The following is a 21,749-nucleotide window of genomic DNA, read 5'->3' as shown; positions in this document are numbered from 1 at the left end:
AAGGTCCTGGAGAAAACAATGTACAGGTGTATTTTGCAACTATGCGTGGAGAAATGTGATCAGTGTAACCAGCCATGCACATAGAGCCTTTAGGATGCATTCATGGCCCTCCCAAGGATGAATTCCCCGATTACTCACTCTTTACATTGGATCTATTGATCTGAACCGTCAACTTTCATGGAAGCACTGAGCCGTGAAGGCATTCTCTAACCCATCCAGCCTCCATAGGGCTTTCTGAGCACCTCATTTAACATACTGAGGAAACAAGGAAGACTTACCAGTCTGTGCCTTCTGCCAAGTACCTGGGCTGGGGTGCCATGGGCTGTGGGGTTTGCAGTTGGTGGCTGAAGTCAAAGCTGGGGTGCAGACGGTGAGGCTGAACAGACATGCGCTCCTGAGCCCGCCTGGGGAGGAGACCAGAAGTGAGTTAGTGATGGTGGGCACTACTGCTCTAAGACCACGTTGATAATAAAAAACCCAAAACACTGGGCTCGTGAATATGCATCTGAAAGAGAAGAGTCTATGTAGAATGATGGGAAGAGGAGTGCAGAAGCACAGCATTTGTCACCATGGACATAATGCAGATCTGCACTCTCACCCCCTTCAGCATCCACAGAAGCTGCAACGTGAGAAGAGGAAACTAAACCTCTTCCTTAGCCATTCTGTGATAGTTGCACTATTTTCTTTTCCCTGCTGTCAGCCTCATAAACAACAGTTACAAGATGAAATGTCTTCCTGGTCTAAGCATTATCCATCATCATAAAGAAGCTGCAGGTTGTCTCATCTCCCTGCACAGTCCATAAAGTCTTGGGGAACCTCATTCATAACAGAATCAGTCAGGAGCAAGAAGTGAAGGCAGAGTTTGCTTCCACCAATATTTCCACAGATGATGGATGTGCCAGGCTGGTACCAGCTCCTCCTGCTTCAGCTCTGCTGAGTTTGCAATGGAAATACATTGAGATCTTTCTAAGGACTTCAGTTTTTTTTCTCACTTTCGAAGGTGCCATCTAGAATCCCACTCATAGGACCTCACATCCCATGTCTGAAAGGTTTCTGAGCCCCTTCTGCTATGCTGGATGCTTTCAGAACCAGGCTGCAAGGCTGGGCAAGAGGCTGCTGCCCTCCACATATCACACTTCTTTTTCTCTGACAGCCCACTGGCTGAGATAACACTGCCAGTAGGCATCAAAGCAACTTCTATCTGGAGCTGAGCTCTGTGGTTTTATTTGGACTGAGCTAATGACTAAGAGATAAATGCTTGTATCATCAATGCCTCAGCCTTGCACATATTTGCTACCCAATTATTAACTAATCATTAAATCCACCTAAACTCCAACTTATGCAAAATAAAATCAGGGTGAGAAGAATCCACAATTTGCAGACAGAAAGGGAAATAAGGACCTTTCTGTCTGTAGCATTCTTTCCAAATGAGGTGTCATTGCAAAGACTCATCCCCTTATTCTTGGTCTATGGGTATGATCCACAAATAGCTTCCATATGTTTCCAAAAAAAGCACTCCTCTCCTACGTGTTATCTGAGCCTCTCTCTCAAGAAACACAGTCAGGATAAGGCCAGGCATCCCTCCCCAACTCTCCTGAGCTACAGTAATCCTCCCTGCAGTCACCAGACCAATACGAACCAAGGCTGCTTTTCTTGATTGAAAGTGCTCCAAATCTATGTCTTCATTCCCTCCCTGCATTGCCTCTCTTCACAGAGCATGGATCCAGAGGAGTGAGCTCGTCAAGTGAAAACCCATCGGGATGAGTGGATGCCATTTCTTACGTGGTTTTGAAGCAGCAGCTATGAGAAGATGGCTTACTCACGCAGTCTGCTGCTTTCTCTGAGATGCAGGATAGGTTCAAAGCAACATCAAGGTGATCACTGTGGGTGATCTTATGAAAAGAACCCAATGTTACTAGGAAGTTCTGCCAGGGTTTTGCTGGAGTGACCCTGACAGCTTCCCAGCATCACAGAAAAGATGTGGATGTTCCATGCCTTGGGTTCTCAAGGCCAGGTTAAATGGGACCCTCGGCAGCTTGGTCTAGTGATGGATCTAGATGTCCTTTAAGGCCCTTTGCAACGCAAAACATTCTGTAAACCTACGATTTCATACACTTCAGACCACATTTGGTAAACATAAGACCCCTTACCTGGGATGGGGCATGAGCCGGCGGTGCTGGGCCTCAAGGAGCTGCTGCTGGAGGAGGTATTGCTGGTGTAGCGCCTGAGGTAGGAAGGATGGTCCAGCCACATCTTGGAAGGGCAGGGCTGGCACTGGGGCCAAGGATTGGTGCAGGGGACCGCTATGCTGGTGTGCGGGGGCCATGTGTGGGGTCAGCCCTGGCTGGGGCTGCACTGCGTGAGGCAGGGTGAAGTCAGCGGAGAGCTGAGGCTGGGGACCCAGGTGGAAGTGTCGGCAGGAGGTAGCATGGGGATGCTGAGACCTTTGAAATGGAGCACCTGGAAGAGAAGAGCATGGCCATCACCGGGGACGGCGAGGTTAAGGGCACCTGGTTGCCCATCCAGAGCTGGAATTGGGCACACAGATGTTTGTCTCCTCTGCCTTTTGGCAGGGGGAGGAAGAACAGGTCAGCTAACCCTGGTTACACAGAAAACAAAAGTTGATTTTGACTTTTTTTCCTCCAAAACACATCAGAATCAAAACATGGGATTGGGTTCAAAGCTGATTTTGGCTTCAAAGCGAATTGTGTACTGATGGGAACTGATTCAGCTTGTTTGGGTTTGTCTGCCTTGATGAGAAGAGGAACAAAAGGCTCAATGTTTCAGAGCAGGAAAAAAAGAAGTGTTGTCTAAAATTTGTTTCTGTCATCGGCTCAGAGAAGTTTCCAAAGGTTGCTGACTTTCCGTGCAACTCAAGGTATTTCTTTGCCTGTCTAAAAAGGCACAGAAATAATCTCTGTCTTCTTCTGATTGCAAGACATGAGAGGGACCCTTCCCACCCCTGAGAGCCATGGCTGTGGTTGTGCTTTTTTTGCTGAGGCCCTTTCCAGCTGGTGGAGATTGGCTGTGGAAAGCACAACATGAGATGCTCTGAGATCAGCCATGAGACTGGTGGGGATGACGGTGAAATGAGGTGTGAAAGATATCCACACTGGAGGCTTTTTGCAAACATCTGGCACTGGCTTTCATCTCCCTAAAGATCTTTGCTTGGATGAGCCTATGGCCCAACCCAGCACGTTCATTTCTATATTCCCGGAATACTGCCAGGCATTGTGGCAAAAATTTGTCTCTTAAACTAAGCAGAGAGGCAGTTCAGCGCTGAAAAATGGGACTTGAGAGAGGCTGTCCTTAATAGATGCCTCCTTGCTGAGGATCAGTCCCAGGACAAGACACCTGCCTTTATATGCTCTCATTTGGACAACTCATCTTCCTAAAAAAACACATAATTGTTGCAATCACTGGAAATGGCTCAAAATTTCAAGTAGTAACAGCACCATGAGACACTGACTGCCATCCCAGATGTGCACATGATGCCTCCCCAAGCTCAAACCCCTTCTGCTACCATCTCCATTCCATCCAGCACCGGAGCTCAGGGAGCCCCAAGCACTTGCTATTCACATCCTTATGGGAGCAGAAGGTGTACAAAGAAAGCCAGATGTCAGAAAAAGAAACGAGAGGATCTAGCAAATCTAGTTTGCAAAACGGTGTATAAGTAATCGTACACAACATCTCTTAAATAAAAAACTAATTCTTTGCAGTGACCCTCTGAGAGAGGCAACAGGTAACAAATGTGTCTGTCACCAGCAACAGAGCTTCTTAAGTTGATAATTTCTCACGTTGTCAGATAAGTGCATGACTCAACTGTCTTATTAATTAAAAGTGGAGGAGGTGCAATCAGACCCAATATTCCTCAGTGACAGAGCTACAAAACTAAGCTCAGGAGATGCCTGGGTGCCCCCAGTACAGCAGGTTACATTTGCTGCCTGAGGGCAGGCTCCAGTTCCCAGGTAAAGGATGAATAATGAAATTTGGACCTGCACTTTGCTGGCATGTTGCTAAAGCTGAGCAATGCCGCAGCCAAAGAGAGGTGACTCCTGTGGTTGCTCACAGAGCAGCTCATGGTGAATGGCTCAACATGTAATGGCCATGGGTCTTCCCAATGGAAAGTAGCTCTTCACAGGGCCTGAAGAAAAGGTTCAAGAGCAGGTTAAAGTGTGAATCCCACTGCTCACTCAAAAAGGACAGCCTGTGTTTTCTTCTATGGTGTCAGGCAAAACTGGCTTAAGACAACACAAGGCAATAGAGCTGAGTAACATTTCCCCCACTTTACTGAGGCAAATTCTGCAGCACATAAAAAAAAACCAAACAAACTAGACTCTCATCCTCTGCGTCTCTCTCTTCTCTTGATGCTTGGTGGCAGCTTACCAAGGATTTTTGGCTTTTTGTTATGTTCTGGAAGACCTCGGTCTGCTTTAACAAAATATCTGTAGGATTTTTAATGCTGGAGCCATCGTGACCCAGAGGACATAGGGTAGGCAGATCATGCTATCAGAGCTTTGACCTGATATTTTTTACTCCCATGCCAGGACAGCTCTGTCAAAGGACTCGGTCATACCCTGACGTCCAGAAAGTTCAAGCCTTGTTTCTGATGTTTGTGTAGGAAGGATTGCATGGCCCATGCATAGCCAATAGAACATAAAAGTCTAACAGTGTTTCTAGGGAGAGATTGGATATTTTTGGGGGGTGGTGAAGTGTTATATGGACAGTTAGGCACTTGTTTTAGGCACCAGTCCATACACTTCACTGTTTTTTAGTAATTATTCTTGTGTGGGCTGGTTCAATGATGAGTCTCTAACACCATATATAAAACACTATCAAGATTTGACCCAGACCAGAGGACTAAATAACCTCCACCAATTTACATAACCCACTATCCTGTGTTGTAGCTGCTCATTTCCCACAGCTAATCCAACTGCTGATGAGGATCTTGATAGCAAGGCTATCAAATGGAGAATATTTCAGCAAATCTGTGCTTATTAGCTGTCATCTAATCATACAGCTGGCATAACCGAGGCAGCTTGCACAACAGACCCAATCCTTGCCAAACATAGAACTGATGGACCCCAGAAAGCTTTGGCAAACCAATAAACCATGAAAAACATAATATCTCATACCCATACTGTCTATTATCAAGTTTACCCTGTCCAGCTCATCATATCTAGCAGCAAAGTGTCTTGTTGGAGACTTTTTTCTACATGTTGATCTTTTATACGCAAGGGCAATGCAATGCACTGTCACCTTCTGACACTGGAGACAGAAGACACTGTTTTATAGACACTGCTTATAAAATGCTTCAAGAAAATGTGATTTGTGAATTTAATATATACATATTTTATATATTTTTTTTTCCATCTGGACATAATGTCTGTGACAACAGAGAACAATCATTGACTCAAAGTCAGTCCAGATACCTCACTCCATGTTTTGTTTCTACTCTCCATGACAATGGCAGGGATGACATTTTCATTTCTCAGCTAAGCTTCAAGGACTTTTCTACATCAAAGATGGTGGAGTCAGAATCTGTTTTTATCAAGTTCCTAACGGCATCCCTATGAGCCTCATTCCCCATTGCCTGCCCTGGAGGTGATTTCAGGAAGACAGTGCTGTTCTGCAAGGCAGAGACCATTTCCTTAACACAATGTGCTCCATTTTGGTCCTCACCCTACATCAGGATTATCCTTCTCTATCTGTATGCTTTGACCTTGTAGGAAGAGGAGTTGGCCAACTCTTGAGAGGGGGGTTTGATGACCTACCCTAAAGTATGATTCATCATCATAGAATCGTATGAATCATATAGAACTGTAGAATCATAGAATGGCTTGGGTTGGAAGGGACCTCAAAGATCCTTTAGTTCCAACCCCTCTGACTCTGGGCAGTGTTGCATCACACTCAAAAAAGGGGATGAATAACATTTGCTTTATTTTCCTCTTCTATTAGTTCCTCGTTCACCTCTGTTGACCATGTGCATCATTTAACAGCTATTTGGGAACAGCTCAATATGAGGACGGTGTTACAGACTACAGTCTGAAATTTAGGAGTGATAAATCTGTTGTTGGAAATTCATCATCTCCTCACAGCTTCTTTCATTCTTCCAAAACTATTTATTTTTTTCCTTAGTTCTTCAGTTATATTTATTGTTTCCAAATGCTATTTGAAGCAGCCTGGGCCTTTCTCCATTGAAGGATACGCTCTGAATTCCTTTAGGTGAAACACTGCAAATGAGGCAGGCTGGTATATATTTTCAGGTTGGTAGGTGACACTGAATCTCAGAAATACACTGATCTGCTACTGGCTACTTCTGTCACCGGGCATCCCTTTGGCATCAGGCAGGATTTGACTGTGCATAAGCACATTTGGATTTACTCAGTGTTTCAACGCTGGGATGAGTGTGCTTATTAAACAATAACCCATCCTGGAGATGGAGCAGGGGATACCACAGGCTTTCTAAAATCAAAACCCCAGAAAGAACAACCATCTCCTCTCCCTCTCCTCATGGCAGGAACACTTTTGGAGCAGTCGGGCTGCTCCTTGGGGAGGCAGGATCAGGCCTGCAGCTAGCTGGAGATGGGCATCTCGAGCAGACAGCTGCAGCCCGGGGAGCGCAGCCACGTTTGCAAGGAAAACAAAATCTGTCTGATGCTGTTAAGCTGCCTGTGATGCTTGTGAATTTTTCCCCCTGGGTAAAGCAACCTGGCCCTGCTCGCTGAGGCATTAGGAGCCGGTGTGTGAGTGTGCATGGGGCTGGAGATGCTGGGGCTATTTATACATCCCCATCCCAGTGTGGTGCGGAGGAGGATGGCAGCTCCTGGCTTCACTCACTGACAAATGGAAGCTCTGCCCTTTGCAATCTGCTGAGCTGGGGGCTGGAGACACACTGTCTCAGCCATTTGGGGCTGATTACAGCCCTTCTCCTGCCCTGGGAAGGCAGATAAAGCCCCCAAACCAGACCAGGCTTAGAATAGCATCACCACACACCAGGCACCTTCTCTAGATGTGCCTATGGGTCTCTATTCAAGTCCCCCCACTGAAAGCGACTCAATTGCACATTAGCATCAGTCCCCATGTTTGAAATATAGAAATACAGATAAAACGGACAGGAAATCATGGGAGCAGCTCTGGGTTCACATAGCCACAGGGGCTCACATCACATTTACAGACAAGCCACAGATTGCCTAGCGCTGTGAGTTCACACCATCCATCACATGTTAGTCCCATGAAATATATATATATATATATGTATATATATATAGGTGCATATATATATGGTGCATATATCCTTATTAAAATGGCTGAATTCACAGCGCATCTGAAGTAATATAATAATAATAATAATAATAATAATAATAATAATAATAATAATAATAATAATAATAATAATAAATTAACTGCCAGACTGATCCCACAGAGCATTCTGCTGCATAAAAATGGAGTGGGCTTGCACAGACGGAGATATCATGTCACCTCCCTGCTGTTGTAGGACAACAAACCACACAGAGAGGAGATCAGGGAAGGGAGGACAGAGGAGGAGGAGGAGGATGAAAGAACTGGAGAAGGATTTATCAGATTGGAAGGAATCCGTCCCATTTTCAGCACCTTCGCCAACAGCTTTGTCATTTCGTTTAGCAAATGGGAAAAGCTGTGCCAAAAATAATAGGCAGCCAGCTCCAACCCAGCTCGGGGTGCAGGCAGCCATCCTACGTGTCTAGTGCTGTGCAGAGAGCTGCAAACCTCAGCACCAGCTCTGGTGAACATTAGGGATAGATAAGTAGAGTCTTGGTCCTCCTAATGGGCTTAGCCAGGGACCGAGTCAGGCTTCAGCCACTGCTGTAGGCAAAAGGATGGTCCATGTGGTTGGTGGAGTATGGTTGGATTCTGTGTGGGAACACTAGGATTTGGGGATTCCTGTGTTGCTTTCCTCCATCTTTTTAGTTGAAAAGGGCTGCAATGGATAAAAGGGAAAGGGGCTGAGAGGAGATGCTCCTCACTGCTGTTTTAATGGGTTGATGATAACTGCCATGCAACAACCCTTATTGCATCCCACCTCTCTGGACCAATGTGCTGGCATAGCAAAGCACAGCTCTTGTCATTGACAGACACTCCTGCATGCACCCACAGCTCCCATCATTGCTCTCCTGAGCTTCCAAGATGACCAGTGCCCCATGGATCACCTCCTGCCCTACATACACCACCTGCAGACCTGGGGTACCCAAAAAAGTCTCCTTCCAGAGACCAGGCTCAGCATTCAGAAAACTGCTGACAGCCAGCATTTCTTAGCACATTTCCACCAAGGACAAAAAGAAGCAGTGAAATGATGCTGAGCAGTGAGACACAGTGAGATGGGTGATGAGATACAGCCTGGGTCCTTCACAGGACACACTTTCCATTATTTCCTTTTCCACAGTCTTTGGTGGTTGGGGGGGGGTGAAAAAGGGTTTTAGGGAAGATGCTGTTTCACAGGAACGTGTTGAATTCAGCGATGTTTTCGGAGGAGAAAGGAAAAACACTTTGGCAGTGTTGCTACACTTTAAGTCATCCTTTTGCTTTTGTACTTCACACTAGGTTTTAATTATAGCTTTATTCTAATGCTTGGCATTTGAGGGTGTATGAATGCTTTACAGATCATCAACCCCCCCCAGAAAAAAAAAAAGAGTCAAAACGTGCTGGAAGAGATTTCTTTCTCCTAAGATCCTGGTTTCACTTCATCACTGCACTTGGGTGCAATGAAAGAAGGGGAGAAGGTGAGCTAAGGGTAGGGGGCTGTAACGTCTCTGTTTTATTTTGGTTATCTGGTTGGTTTGAAAGCCAAATGCAACCTTCACCTTCCTCTGGAGACGGTGTTAATGGGAAGAGCCAATGCTCTGAGCTGCTGGATTTCATTTAGCAGCACCTCAGTGTGGGACCAGCCCATTTTGGTGCTGCCGATGCTGTCTGTCCACATTTTGCATGCATGCATTATTGTTTTCTTTTTGTTTGTTTTCTTCTCTTCTGTGTTTCAAATGGGGCTTCAATTACCAGCTGGGTAATTGAAATGATTTTGCTGCCCGGAGGTGGCTGATCCCATCCCGCATGGCCCCACAGCAAACAGCAGTGATGTGGGGAACATTTCGCTCTGGAACCCAAACATCAGGATGGATGGGAACATTTTCTTATCCAGCCTATTTTTCTTTGATGGCTTCTCCAGCAAATCAGCCCCAGAAACAGAACCCACTGAGAGATCTCATGAGCTCATGTTCTGATCCTACAGCATCCCACCCCCCATTAACCTAGAGGTCTTTGCAAGTCAGAGCATCATAACGTGTGGGTTGGAGGGATTATGCCCATTCCAATTTGAACCACTGCAGCAGTCAGAGCTGTGGTCCCATCCTGATAAAGACAAGAGATACTGAGCTGACCTGAACTCAGGGCCGGGGAAACCTGAGTCCCTGCCCTGCCATGTACTGGCAATTCCCCTTTTTATATCTCCGTGCCTAAGAGCTAAAATCTGAGATCCTGGCAGCCCGCTGCCTTTTAAACCTAACATCCTGAACTTCAGAGGTATGTCTCACTCCAGGAAATGGAACTGTGTTTAAAGAACAAGTAAAACATCAGTTTCTCAAGGCAGAAATAGCTCTTGCTTTACATTTCCGCATGCAGTCCTGGCATGAGTTAGTGCTGCTAAGCCCTGCTGTAATAAGACAGAATGGAAAATTCTACCCAGACAGCAAGAAATACCTGTTTTATGAGGGTAGATGTAGAGTTATCCATCCAGGAAAAAGCATGCTGGGAGCAGCTAGCCCCTTCTGTTGGTGCCAGAAATGGGTGGAGGAGTACCAAGAAGAGAGGGGTGACAAGGGATGGTGTTTTTTTCCCCACAGCTTAAGAATGTAAAATGGGAAAAGAAAAATGTTTGGAGATTCTTCCTTTTTTTTCCCCTATCTTCAGGTAATTTTGGAAGAGCAGTGTATGCTGAAGAAGGGTGGGTTGTTTTTATGTCAGATGTGCACAACCTGCAGTGCCACTTCTCATAGCCCTCTCCTTTTTAATACCACCTCTGTAACAGGATCGATGCCCTTTGCATGGCGCTGTGCTCTTCACCCAGCTGAGATTTCCAGGGGTGATTACAGCACAGGATGTTTCGATCTCTGACACATCAAGCCTGATGCTCAGAAAGAGCCAAAACACAAAACTCCCCAGGCCCTTTAATCGATGTTGGTAACATTTTGAGGAAGGATTGCTGTTTTAATTGCATCCCTGTGACATCTCACTTTTCCAGTTACTGAAGCCCTGCATGTTCTCACCAACCCTGGCTGGGGTTTCCATCACGCATCTGCTGCATTCTCTACCACAGCCAGCTACTTTCTGGTGGCCAAAAAGCCAGGGATGGTCCAAGCCTTCACCCCAAGGCTCTGAGCAGGCTTCAAACATCCGTCTCAGCTGGATTTTCACAGTAGGTCAGCTGCAGATGTCAGAAGGTCCCCAGTGGGATATTATTATCTGAAAACTTCCTTCTCTGTAGGGTTGGGGTGTTTTTTTCTGGGTATATGGGAAAGCTGTGCTGGTGGGGGAAGAAAGTGCTGGGTCAGGATCCTGCAGCATGGCCTGAGGAAGGTTGTGCAGATGTTCAACTAGCAATGCTGCTTCTGCAGGTTCTGACCCCTCCCTGGGGTAAGGATCTACCTACTGACTCCTCAGAGCCATATTATTTTCAACAGGAGGAAGGACTGAAAGTAACCTTTCATGGTTGGAAATTTCCCACACAATAGCGTTCCACCACCTCAGATCTGAGCTTTTGACCCAATACTGTGCCTGGAGACTTCCCATGCTGTGACCACCCCTACATCCCAGCAGACTTAATGTAAGAGGCACCAGGATTTTTCTATCTGGGGGCAAGGCTGGTGGCTCATCCTTACCCCAGAAGGTCCCACTGCCTACATGCAGTCCCCAGGAGGGACAGGAACGTCTTGGAGGTACCTATGGCCATAACAGAGTCTTCCCTTGCTCGTACAAGACACAAGAATAAACCGAGCATAACCCAAGGATGGTAAAAGAGCTTTGCCACCTCAAGAGGTCAGAGAGAGCTAAAATGGGCACCATTGCATAGGATACTGGTTTCAGAATTCCTGCCTGCCCCAGTCTTTATGGCGTGCAGTGGGCTCTTTGTGAGGTGGAGAATGCCCAAGAGAGAAAAAGGAGCTTCCCAGAAGGCAGCAAGGAAAACTGAGTGACCTCACATCCCCTATAAGGGCAGGTTTCCAAGGTCATGGCAGGTAGTTCAACTCCCTGTACCACTTTATTTTAAAGAACTGCCTCCTCCTATTGCATGGCATAGGAACACACTGCCTGCCTGGCACCCCAGCTGACCTCTCGTTATGATTTTAACCATTCCTGACAGTGGTTTTGCTAAGCCTGCTCAGACAGAAACATTCTTCCTCTGTCACGTGGATGTTGTTTTATTACATCCACCTCAGAGACGTACGTGCTGCCATTCAGAGCAACAGCAGGCACAGCAGGGATGGGGGCACACAGCTCACTCCCTTGGAGAAGCCTGTTAGCAGCACCAAGTAGACACTGTTATCTTGTTTTCCAAAGCTTTTGAAAAACAAAACAGGGATTGAGAGTGAATTCAGCTCCGGGGGCCACAGGTGCTGCTCTTACAGCGACGAAGTAATAAAAGGCAGAGTTGTTTGGTCTCATTGCATCTGAGCAGCTTGCTCAGGTTATAGACTCACCCGTAAATTGTGTTTTATAGGGAGGGTTAAGTGTCCCATAAATACTGATAGAGGCGATGAGTGGAGTGGGTGAGCTGTCAGCAGGGAGGAAGGAAGGATGCTGCAGTGTCAGAATATTCCCTGGGCTTTCTGCATCACTGCTGAGCTCCTGTCAGCAGGAAGGACAATTTTTAACTTAATCCAGAGTATCCACTCACGTATTTTTGGGACCAGTCATTACCCACCACATACGAGGTGTTATTTTTCCCACTCAGATGACTATTTTCATGTTTGTAAGGTATCATACAGACTTCTCATGGTTTTAATTGGTGTGACGTTCAGCAGCTCTCTAAAATCCCAGCGTTGGACCTCCAGAGGTGGTAGAAGATCCCATTGCTGGACACCAGAAATTAGACTGGAAGAGAATTGCTGAGCCCAATTAGAACAGCCATCCGTGCCAGCACAAGAGCTATGGAACTTGTGTGATTGATTAGCACTGTGCTATTGGAGAATGTTGGTGACCTCAGTGAGACACTTGAAGCCCTGATGAACTCCTTCCACACGATTCTACACCTCCATTCAACTGATGCTTTCACTCTGATTTTCCCAGCTGAGAATCAATACAGTTCCTGCACTGGCAACATTTAGGCAAGATGAAGCCTTTCAGAGAGCAGGTTTTCAAACCACCACTGGATCTGCTTCTGTACATGGTGGATATCCCAAAATGGCCACGAAGATCCAACCATATTGCAGATCCCAACAGGACTGACTGCTGTCACCTCACTGCAGATCTAGACAAGCAGTTAATACAATATTGGACTGGCTCAATCTTTCCTCCACCCCCAGAAATTCATCTTTGATAATGGCAGTCCATCCATCAGCTGGCAGATGGACAACACTCTGCTTTGCAGCTGCTGATTAAACTGGGATGACGATGCTCGGCAAAATACCAAATTAATTACTCCTGGCCACAAGATCTAGAGATCCCCTTTGGCTTCCAGATTCTAGAATCTCTCTGATTCATTTTCACATCCTTCACCCTTGAATTTGCTGTTTCTGAAGCTGTCTCTCTTTCTGACAAAAGGGGTTTGTGCCATTTTTAAACACCATGAGTTTGAGCACACGACAAGAAGAGCTCAGAGCCTTTACAACTCTTGGCCTTTCAGAGAGGATGGACTAACCCATGGACTTGCAGTGCAGCACACCATCTCCTGCTTGATATTACCATGACCTCTCAGCTTCATGTGCTTAGTAGTAGACAGCACAAAAAATTGCTTGTAAAGTCACAGGTCACTTGTATACAGATCCCTTCCTCTCTGCCTATTGGTGATTCACTGGAGTCCAAAACCACTTTATCCCTTTGGTCAAGGTGTTCTACATCACCCATGTTTGCTTTATGGGTATTCCAACCTGACTGATGTGTTACCATGCCTGCCAAAGAAGAACAGCAGGGGTGATTTCCTATTAGTAGCAGCCAAACTTCATTAGAGCACCGTCAACCCTGGATGTTCAAAAAGCATTTGGGAAGTTGTAGCTCCCTTTAGGTAGCACTGTGCCTGCCCAGAACTTCCTCCTTGCTCCAGAGAGACATCTTTGTCTGCACTTTTCCTGCCAATTAGCTGGGATGCTGAACATATTCTCCAGCTGTGCTTTCTCCTTCAGCAGCCCAGTCTTGGGAGCTCCTTTTGCATGACATCCTTGCAATCAGGAGCATCTCAAATCAGTACAAGCTCCCAAAATCAGCCTGTACTTTCCAATGGGGCACACACAATAACAGAGCACCAGGGATGATGGAAGACAACATTTACACTGAGCACCCAGCTGGATTTTAGCGTGTGACTGTCCCCAAGGCCAGATAGGAACCATAGGAGCACAGTTGCTGCAGATAACACAGTGCTGAGTCAAGCAAGGAGGAGCCCAATGGAGCAATGGGTGCACTGGGCAGGGATTTCAGGACACAGAGCCTGTGCATCTTTGAGAAGAAAAGGAGACCAGGAGAGTGATGGCGATGGCTATGGGACTGAGACATCACAAAATACCCCACCAGTTCAGTGCTATCAGACCACGCCACTCTCCTTCCTGCAGCGCACAGAAGCCTAACAAGAAGTGGAAAAGACAGACTTTTCTAGCCCCACATGTGACCTCTAAGCCCTGAGTATCTGTACTAATTGCTAGATTTAATATATTTTGCTGTCTTCTCAGGGCAAAGGCTTTGCATTGCTGGGTCAGTTTTGTTTCCATTACAGCTTGCTGGCATTCACAGAAGCTTCAAATTAAATATCAGTCACACATTAAGGTCAGGCAGCTCGGTTCCATTAACGAGTGGCAAGATTCAGCCTCTGTGTAATGAATGCTGCCCATGTCTCTTAATGACACCAGCCCAGGAACTGGGCAGCACCAGCAAGCAGCGATTGGCACCCCGCTGACACCTGGACCACACCATTGATTTTAAAAGTCCATTCATCTTCTACAAATCGAGGTTTCGCTTTTCCTGACCTGTGACAAATCAGCATGAGCCTCAACTGAAAGAAAGAGCCAAGAGAGGAAAAGTAAAGGAAAACACAAGACACACGCACACAAAAAGAAAAAGCAAGAAACAGATTTCAGCAACGTTGTTCTGTCTCGATCTCTGTCATTCATCTTGTGAGCAAAGATCAAGGATTTCTAGCCTGCTTCTATATTCCTGCTTGCCACAAAGAGGGCACAGAGGATTTGAGGATGTTTCGAGATCCCCGCTGTTGCTAGGCTCATATATTTTGGGACTGGATAACTCCACCCCAGTCAGTCCCATCAGGTGCCATTCTCCATCTGGCTATCGACACAGGGACCACACTGGGCTCTGCACACAGCTGGGATGCAGCTCATGGGAGCCAGAGGATGCATGGCAAGGAGATGTCACCTCCTCATCCCTTCACAGCATGGCTCCAACCAGCAGATTCTCTCCCTGCTTCTATTACAGAGTGGTGTAACTACTGTCACCCATGGGCAAAGGAGGGTCTGCTATTAAAAAGAAAAAAGTCAGAAAACCCTTTTCCTACTCTTTAGCACAATTAATCCAAACCTGAGGGTGCAGCCAGGGCCAGTTCAAGTGGCACCTTCTTGTACAACCTTAATTAATCAAAGCCCCAGCCGGGACTCGAGGTAAGGATGTTCTTCAACACATAATGCAAAAACAGCTTGGAGGAGAAGCTGACTTACTCTGGGCTGAAGTTAGGACTTGCTCCATTGAAGCAAGGTGAAAATTCTAGCCACTTGTGATACCTCGTGCCTGTTTAATGCCCAGCATTTCAGAGACATTTTGGCCAGGGTGAGGAAGGAGAGGTGCTGGGGAAGGGAACAGGGACTGTGGCACAACAGCATAGAAAGTCTGGGTTGCAGGATTTAAGCTGTCATGCTGTCATTGCCAAAGCATTTGGGATGTTTACAATAGCTCTCTTACTCTGTAAAATTCATTCTTCCTAAAGCAAAACATTTATTCCACTTGAGTACAAATACGAGTTAAATGTAGGGAAATCAGCTTAATAGTGTAGTTATGCCTATTAAAGTGACTGTTAAACTAACATTAAGGCATTTCACATTAATTCCCTCTCAGTGGCCCCCAGATCTGATTTACTTCGACAAATCTCCTGCTATTGAGACGTGGCCACAAGGCTCCATGGCTCTGCATCAGCTGGCACTGCAGAATGTAGGCATCGGACTCAAAAATTCAACATCTATCAGCTATGGGAGGAAAGCAAACCTATTGATCAGAGCAGCTAGATCAGGATGTCATGTTGTTACTGATGGCAGTCGGGTTTTCCCCAGCTCATTATCTTTAAGCAGATATCATGTAAAAGATGCGGACTGAGTCACCCTTCCCACTCTTGCAGTGGGTGGCAAGGGGGGTGACCTTGGGTTAAAACAAAATAATGTTAAGACCATGTGTTAGAGAGAAGTCTACATCACTAAAAAAGAACCGGCGTTCTTGTTTTTCATTCAAAATCTCAGCTTTTTTGTTTCTAGTAACAATTACATTCTGAAGAAAAAGGCATCTGACCGTTGTGGCCATGGAAGTGGATCTTCCTCCCCATGCAATGCCCCTGGTATGAGAGGGAAACTTGTGCAAATTAGAAGCAAAGTGTCCAAAGCTAAGTTTTATGACTGGGAGAAGAAAGATTTCGGGTTTAGCCTATGGGAGATGGGCTGGGGGGGAGACTATTGTTTTTCTATTGTATTCTTAATTGTTGTGCTTTGAGAGAGCTCTCCACCTACACCCTGTCCAGCTATCTCTAGGAGCCATATGCCCTCTGGACTGCTGACCTGAGCAGATATCACCATGGTGCTGTCATCTCCATCCTTGGATATATCCCAGTATTGGTTAGGTAAGATCCTGAGCCACCCTGCTCTTATCATGAGGCTTGGCTGGAGACCTCCAGACATCCCTTCCTATCCAAATCACTCTGCAATTCTATTAGCCAGTGAAAGATGCTCTAGAAAATGCAGAAAGCACTCACAGCAGTAAAACGGGGCAGCCGGATATGTGCCTCTGCATTACAGCTCTGTAAGCACCAACAAGAATCTCCTCTTGCACAGCTGCAGTGGGTGTGTTGTGAATGCACAGAGTACAGGGCAAAGCACTTCAGCATCACAAAGAGTGCAGATTTTACTCGCATAATGGATTAAAAATAGTAGTGGGTGCATAGAAGTGGGCGCGCTGTTTTCATTTATGCCACCAGTTCAGAGCATACCTGAACCTTCATAGAAGGCAGAAATAGATTATAAGCTGTTGTGGTTTTTTTTTTCACAGTGCTCACTGCTGAATCTAAGAGCCTCCTGACTGAGCTGAAGTAATGCTAACCCATGTAATGCACACTGGTTAGCGGTACTGGTAGAAATCAAGTAGAAGAAAGAAAAGCAGCAATTATAAAGATTCAACCCATGTCTGGGGAAAAATACCATCTGTTCGAGACACAAACCCTGTTGACACCACAGAGCTTCCAGTAACAAACAAAAAGGAATTAAAGTTGGGATGTGAACTTTTAAGTTTATGTTAATTAAAGCCTGGCGTCTCTAGGACACCAGCTGAGCTGCACACTGCCTTTCTAAAATCTCCCTTGAGTTGTTTTGGTGTGGTTTTTTTTTTTTAAGAAAGATAGACTACAAAGCACACGATCCAGTTCCTCCGTTTAGAAGAAGTGCTTTGACCAAGCAAATCAAACAGAGCCCCATTAGAAGCCATCAGCTGGTTCAGAAGTCACCCAGGATCTGGCAGATTCACAAGCATCTACTCGGAGATGAGCCTGCAGGATGTTCCCTAGCCTTGAGTACCCTCACACACAAAGCTTGACTTTTGACGTTCTGCAGTGGGAGAGTTATTCTTTTTTAGTGTAACAACACAAGCTGCATGGGTGGAAAACCTCCTCCCAAGGCCCCTTAGTTCAGGCCATTTATTGCTCTGCCTTAATGGAGTGTACGGATTCCTGCTCGCTGTGATTTGGATAGCAGAACAGTGGGGTAACCCCCCACCAGCATTAACCCACAAATGGTTTTAGAACCACAGATGCCCTTGTGTTATGAATGCAGCTTGGGCAGAGATGCTTTTGAGTGCCCCATTTGCTCTGCCCTCGTCAGGCCCCATCTAGAGCACTGTATCCCTGTACAAGGAGGATCTGGAGCTGCTGGAGCTGGCCCAGGGGAGGCCATGAAGATGCTCAAAGGTCTGGAGCACCTCTCTTTTGAAGACAGGCTTGAGGGATCTGGGCTTTTTCAGCTTGGAGAAGGCTCTGGGGAGACCTCATTGACCTTCCAGTACATGAAGGGAACAAATAAACAGGGAGGAGAGTAATGTTTTACACTGCTTGATAGTGTAGGACAAAGGGGAATTGTTTTAAGGAAAAAGAGGGGAGATTTAGGTTAGATACTAGAAAGAAATTCTTTACTATGAGGGTGGTGGGTTCCTGGCACTGGTTGCCAGAGACCTGTGGATGCCCCATCCCCAGAGATGCCCAAGGCCATGGATGGGGCCCTGGGCAGCCTGAGCTGGTAGGTAGCAACCAGCCCACAGCAGGGGCTGGAACTGGATGGACTTTAAAGCCCCTTCCAAGTTAAGGCATTCTATGATTCTACAAAGAACAAAGCACCTTTTCTTTAGCTTTCTAATGTCTGGACCTTGGCAAACAATTTGCACTTTTATGTTACTGTTGTGTTCTAGGCTTTTATCCCCCCCCCTCCCAGCTTTATAAACCACAAATCTCATTATATTTGGTGGCTTTCTCGAAACTCCAGCTCCCTGGTGTGATGTGAAAATGCATGCTTCGTGTGGCAGCACTAGAAACAGACTTGTTCTTTGCATTGGAAAAGGAAAGAAGGGGAAAAAAAAAAAAGAGAAAAGAAATCAACCTGAAGCTGGATCTATCCACTGGCTGGAGAGGAGCCTTTTGGCTGACTCTGCTCTATTGAACTTACCTTCAACAGGCTGTATTCAAAGAGGACTCCCCAGAGTCCTCCTCAGTGGCGTCTGCTCCAAGTGGGGTTAGTTGCTGGGTGCCCTGGTACATCCCTCCTCCACAATACCATCCCCCCCCCTGCCCAGCCCTTGCTAGCAAGAGGGACCCAACTCCAATTTGAGACCCCTTGGCTCTCACAATAGCCTGGATGTTACTTCCCCCACCTAGGAATGTCACTTCCTAACCAAGGAATATTGCTGATGGGTTTCTGTAAAGCATTTCCTTCCCTACTTTTCTTGTTTAATAGCCCTCATTACATCCCTGTTCCCATCGTGACCAGAAAGCTGTGACTGGCTATGCCAGTGCACCAAAACCAGGAGGTGGGGGAGAGAAGAGCCACTAGAAACACTTATTCACAGGTGTTTTATAAGAAAGCATTTGCCAACTCCTCTCTCCTAAAAGCGGTATTTTCCAGGAGCTAAACGACCAACATGCCCATGCTTTAAAGCTGGGTGGTACACCCAGTTACGTGAACAGTCCCATAATTGCATTCCCAGCATCAGTTATTGCAGCACCAATAACAGCTACCCCCAGGGCACAGGATGGAGGCTCATTCTTCAGCCTCTAAAGGCACAACCTCTTCATCCCTTCAGCTCCCATCTTCTGGACACAAAATCCCACTGACAGCAGTGCCTTACCCTCCCCTCCACCAATACACGTATTGGATCTGAGTGCTCAAGCATCTCAGATGTCTGAGATCCAGAGACAGCACCAGCCCTGGGCAAGACTTTGGTCTCTGAGGCAGAGAATGAGTGTGAGGAAGGAGCAGTTTGGAAAAACCCACTGCATCCACGGGGAAAAGTGTAGCACATGTTTTTAAATAACACAGTGAGAGAGGGGAGAAGTGGGGGTGAAGCAGTCAAGAGAGAGAAATACCAACAGCAGCGCAGGCTAGGAGGACTTGTCTGTCGTATGAGAGCTTGAATGTGAGAAGATGTGAGCTTTGATGATGCTGATTTGTCTTCCAGCCTACCTCATCCAGCTCCCTGCACTAATCAATGGCAGTGACCACCACTGGCTCTAAGTCTCTGGGACCAACCTCGTTAACAGCATTTGCAAAAGAGCAGCAGCTGTGTCTGCAGATGGGTTTAAGTCTGTGTCTCCCAGCATGATTCACTTTGCCTCCTTCCCATGGTCCACGTCCCATTTTTCTAAGGTCATAACAGCCTCCTGGCAATATTATCCTCCCCAGACCCAGCACACTTCTGCACCCTACAAAAGAAGAACCTGGATGGCACCAGAGGATTTTAAAGCTCTTTCTGATGATTAAATACGTATGATTCCTGCAAAAGCCAACGTAACGACAGGATTTCACAGTATGGGGGCACAGGGGACTGGGGCAGTCCATCCCAGATCATTTCATGCTTTCCAAGTGAGTAACGAATACTGAACCCATTTCTCTGACATGAGGAAAATTGCAGCGAGATGAAATGGTTCTGTGTGAAAAAGAACGACTGAAAGATTGTGATGCAATGATTTTATTCTCTGCTTCCAGTTGGTGCTGTTTTATTCCTTGCTGTAAGATAGCATTCACTTCTGGGGCTGTGGCCTATTTCATCTCAGTTCAAATGAACCATTTAAAAGCCTTTTTTTTCCCCTCATTTTGCTGAAAAACTCAAAAACAATATGAAGTCAGGAAAATAAGTTTTCAGCCAGTGGACCAGAAAACAATCATCATAATCAAAACCAGATATATCTGTTTTCAAATAGCCCTGGCTCCAAGCAACGCAGAAAAGAGACGCGTGCCCTGGGCTGTCGGGTCACCCTTCATCCCTTGCAGATGGGATGCTGAGGAGCTCTCAACCCACATCCCCCAACCTTCAGCCACCTCCTGTCCACCCAGTCTGACCCATGCTGTCTTTTCCCACCCAAGCCAGATCTACGTGCCTGTAACCAAAATGCCAAATGGTGAATGCCAGTCTGCACCCCCAAAACGGGTTCATTACGACCTCCAGGCTCTTCCCTGAGCTTGGCACACAATATACCATTATCTCCTGTTAATGCAGATGTTTCATTTTTAGGTCAGCGAGGGCTGAGAGGAACAGTCTGTAAGCCTTGAAATGGGGTGATGAGCTGTGGGTCACTGCAAACTCAGCACTTCTTCCACCTAGGATTGTTCTCATAGAATTGCATGCAAAAGACTTGTCCATCAAACAGTCCACCCATCAAATTAATATTTTTCCAATTTGGTGAGAATATGATGGGAGATCATGTCAAGTATTGAGGGAGCTTAATTTCAATTAGCCATTCCAGCAGTAAATCTGAAGCTCTGGGGCTTACCATTGTGGTAACGTGGAACCAGGTTCATTGGCAACATGATGCTTATAGACCAATGATTCATAATACCACATAGTTTGAGGGAAATGTAGAGCCATTCACGACTAAGAAATGGCTCTTGTTTTCTGCTAAATATATAAAATAATCACTCATCCCTTGAGCATCGGATGCAAATTATACATAGTATTAGCCTCATATGCCAACCGCTATAATTCTGGTGCAGAATGAAGCCATTTCCCAAGGCTCCAGAAGTCCTTTAATCTGTCTTTTGACGTCAAATGACAAATTTCTTGCCGGGGATCATTAATGGGATGACTAATGAAAGCTGATAACTGAATTTATAAATGAAATTAAGATATTAATATTAAAGGCCACGCAAGAAGAAAGAGAAGTGTGGATTTAGCAACAACAACAAGAAATGTGGTAATCTGCACGGGATTTACAGCTCTCTTCCTGCCAGGCACTTTAGAGATGTGCTATTTGCTGCCTGGAGAATGTAGAAAGTACCAGACTTGATGGACACCTCTCCTGGATCATTGGCATCCCAGAACCTTCAGACACTGCCTGAGGTTTATAAAGTCTGGGCTCCTTTCCTCCAATTGGACAACAAAATGTCACTCTAGATTGAAAACATGCTGATAAGGATCATTAAACCCATACAATAACTAAGTAACTTTAGACCAGAAGGCAGATAAGGAAGCCCAGAGACACAAATAAGGAGGGCACATTGGTTGGGAAGGCAGTTTCCCAATGGCACCTTCCCTTTGAGAATCCCAACACACAGTGGGTGCCCAGGGCACTGTGTTTTTGGATGCCCTATAGAAACTCATTTATGAAGGTGGAAGAGATCAACAATAATGGCTACAGAGCATCACCTGAGCCCTCTGAGAAAAAACAGCACTGGCTAAAAGCACCATCAAAGCTGATAGTCTCCAAAAATACCACCCTGAGGCATTCCCAGGAGCAATCAGATTCAAAGGAGGCTTTGGCTAGGCTGCAGGGCTCCTGCTCAGTGGGCTTCCTGGACTCTTCAAATCAGTTTCTTCAAAGCAGAGAAGAAAATCCCTGGCTTCAGATAGGTGAAAGAAAGAGAGATGTTTGTCAAAAAAGAAAAACAAAAACCCCCAAAACATCTGAAAATCAAAACAGATGGCCAAGCTCATCAAATCAATGGTGCATCTGCGTGAAAACGTCAGCAGCCCCTTCCAGATAGAGGTCTACTGGTGATGCAGTCATCACGGGGCAGATGCTCCTTGTCAGGGAAGATGCTCTCATCACA

At 46.1% G+C, this 21,749-nt stretch overlaps 1 protein-coding gene across 1 annotated transcript in view; it reads right to left on the bottom strand.

Annotated features, from left to right (window-relative positions):
- ARK2C (arkadia (RNF111) C-terminal like ring finger ubiquitin ligase 2C) overlaps positions 1-21,749 on the bottom strand; it is a 34,787-nt gene that overhangs the window by 7,099 nt on the left and 5,939 nt on the right. The window contains exons 2-3 of the mRNA XM_015848228.3: positions 2,151-2,460; positions 279-404 (exon numbers count right to left, since the gene is read on the bottom strand). Coding sequence (XP_015703714.2) covers positions 279-404; positions 2,151-2,460 — 436 coding nt within the window. The remainder of the gene's footprint in view (positions 1-278; positions 405-2,150; positions 2,461-21,749) is intronic.

The sequence above is a fragment of the Coturnix japonica genome, chromosome Z (assembly GCF_054131305.1).
Source record: "Coturnix japonica strain WE chromosome Z, WE-NBRP24, whole genome shotgun sequence".
NCBI classification, from domain to species: domain Eukaryota; kingdom Metazoa; phylum Chordata; class Aves; order Galliformes; family Phasianidae; genus Coturnix; species Coturnix japonica.
Note: the sequence above shows the minus strand (reverse complement) of the source record. Positions and strands in the feature narration are given on the sequence as shown.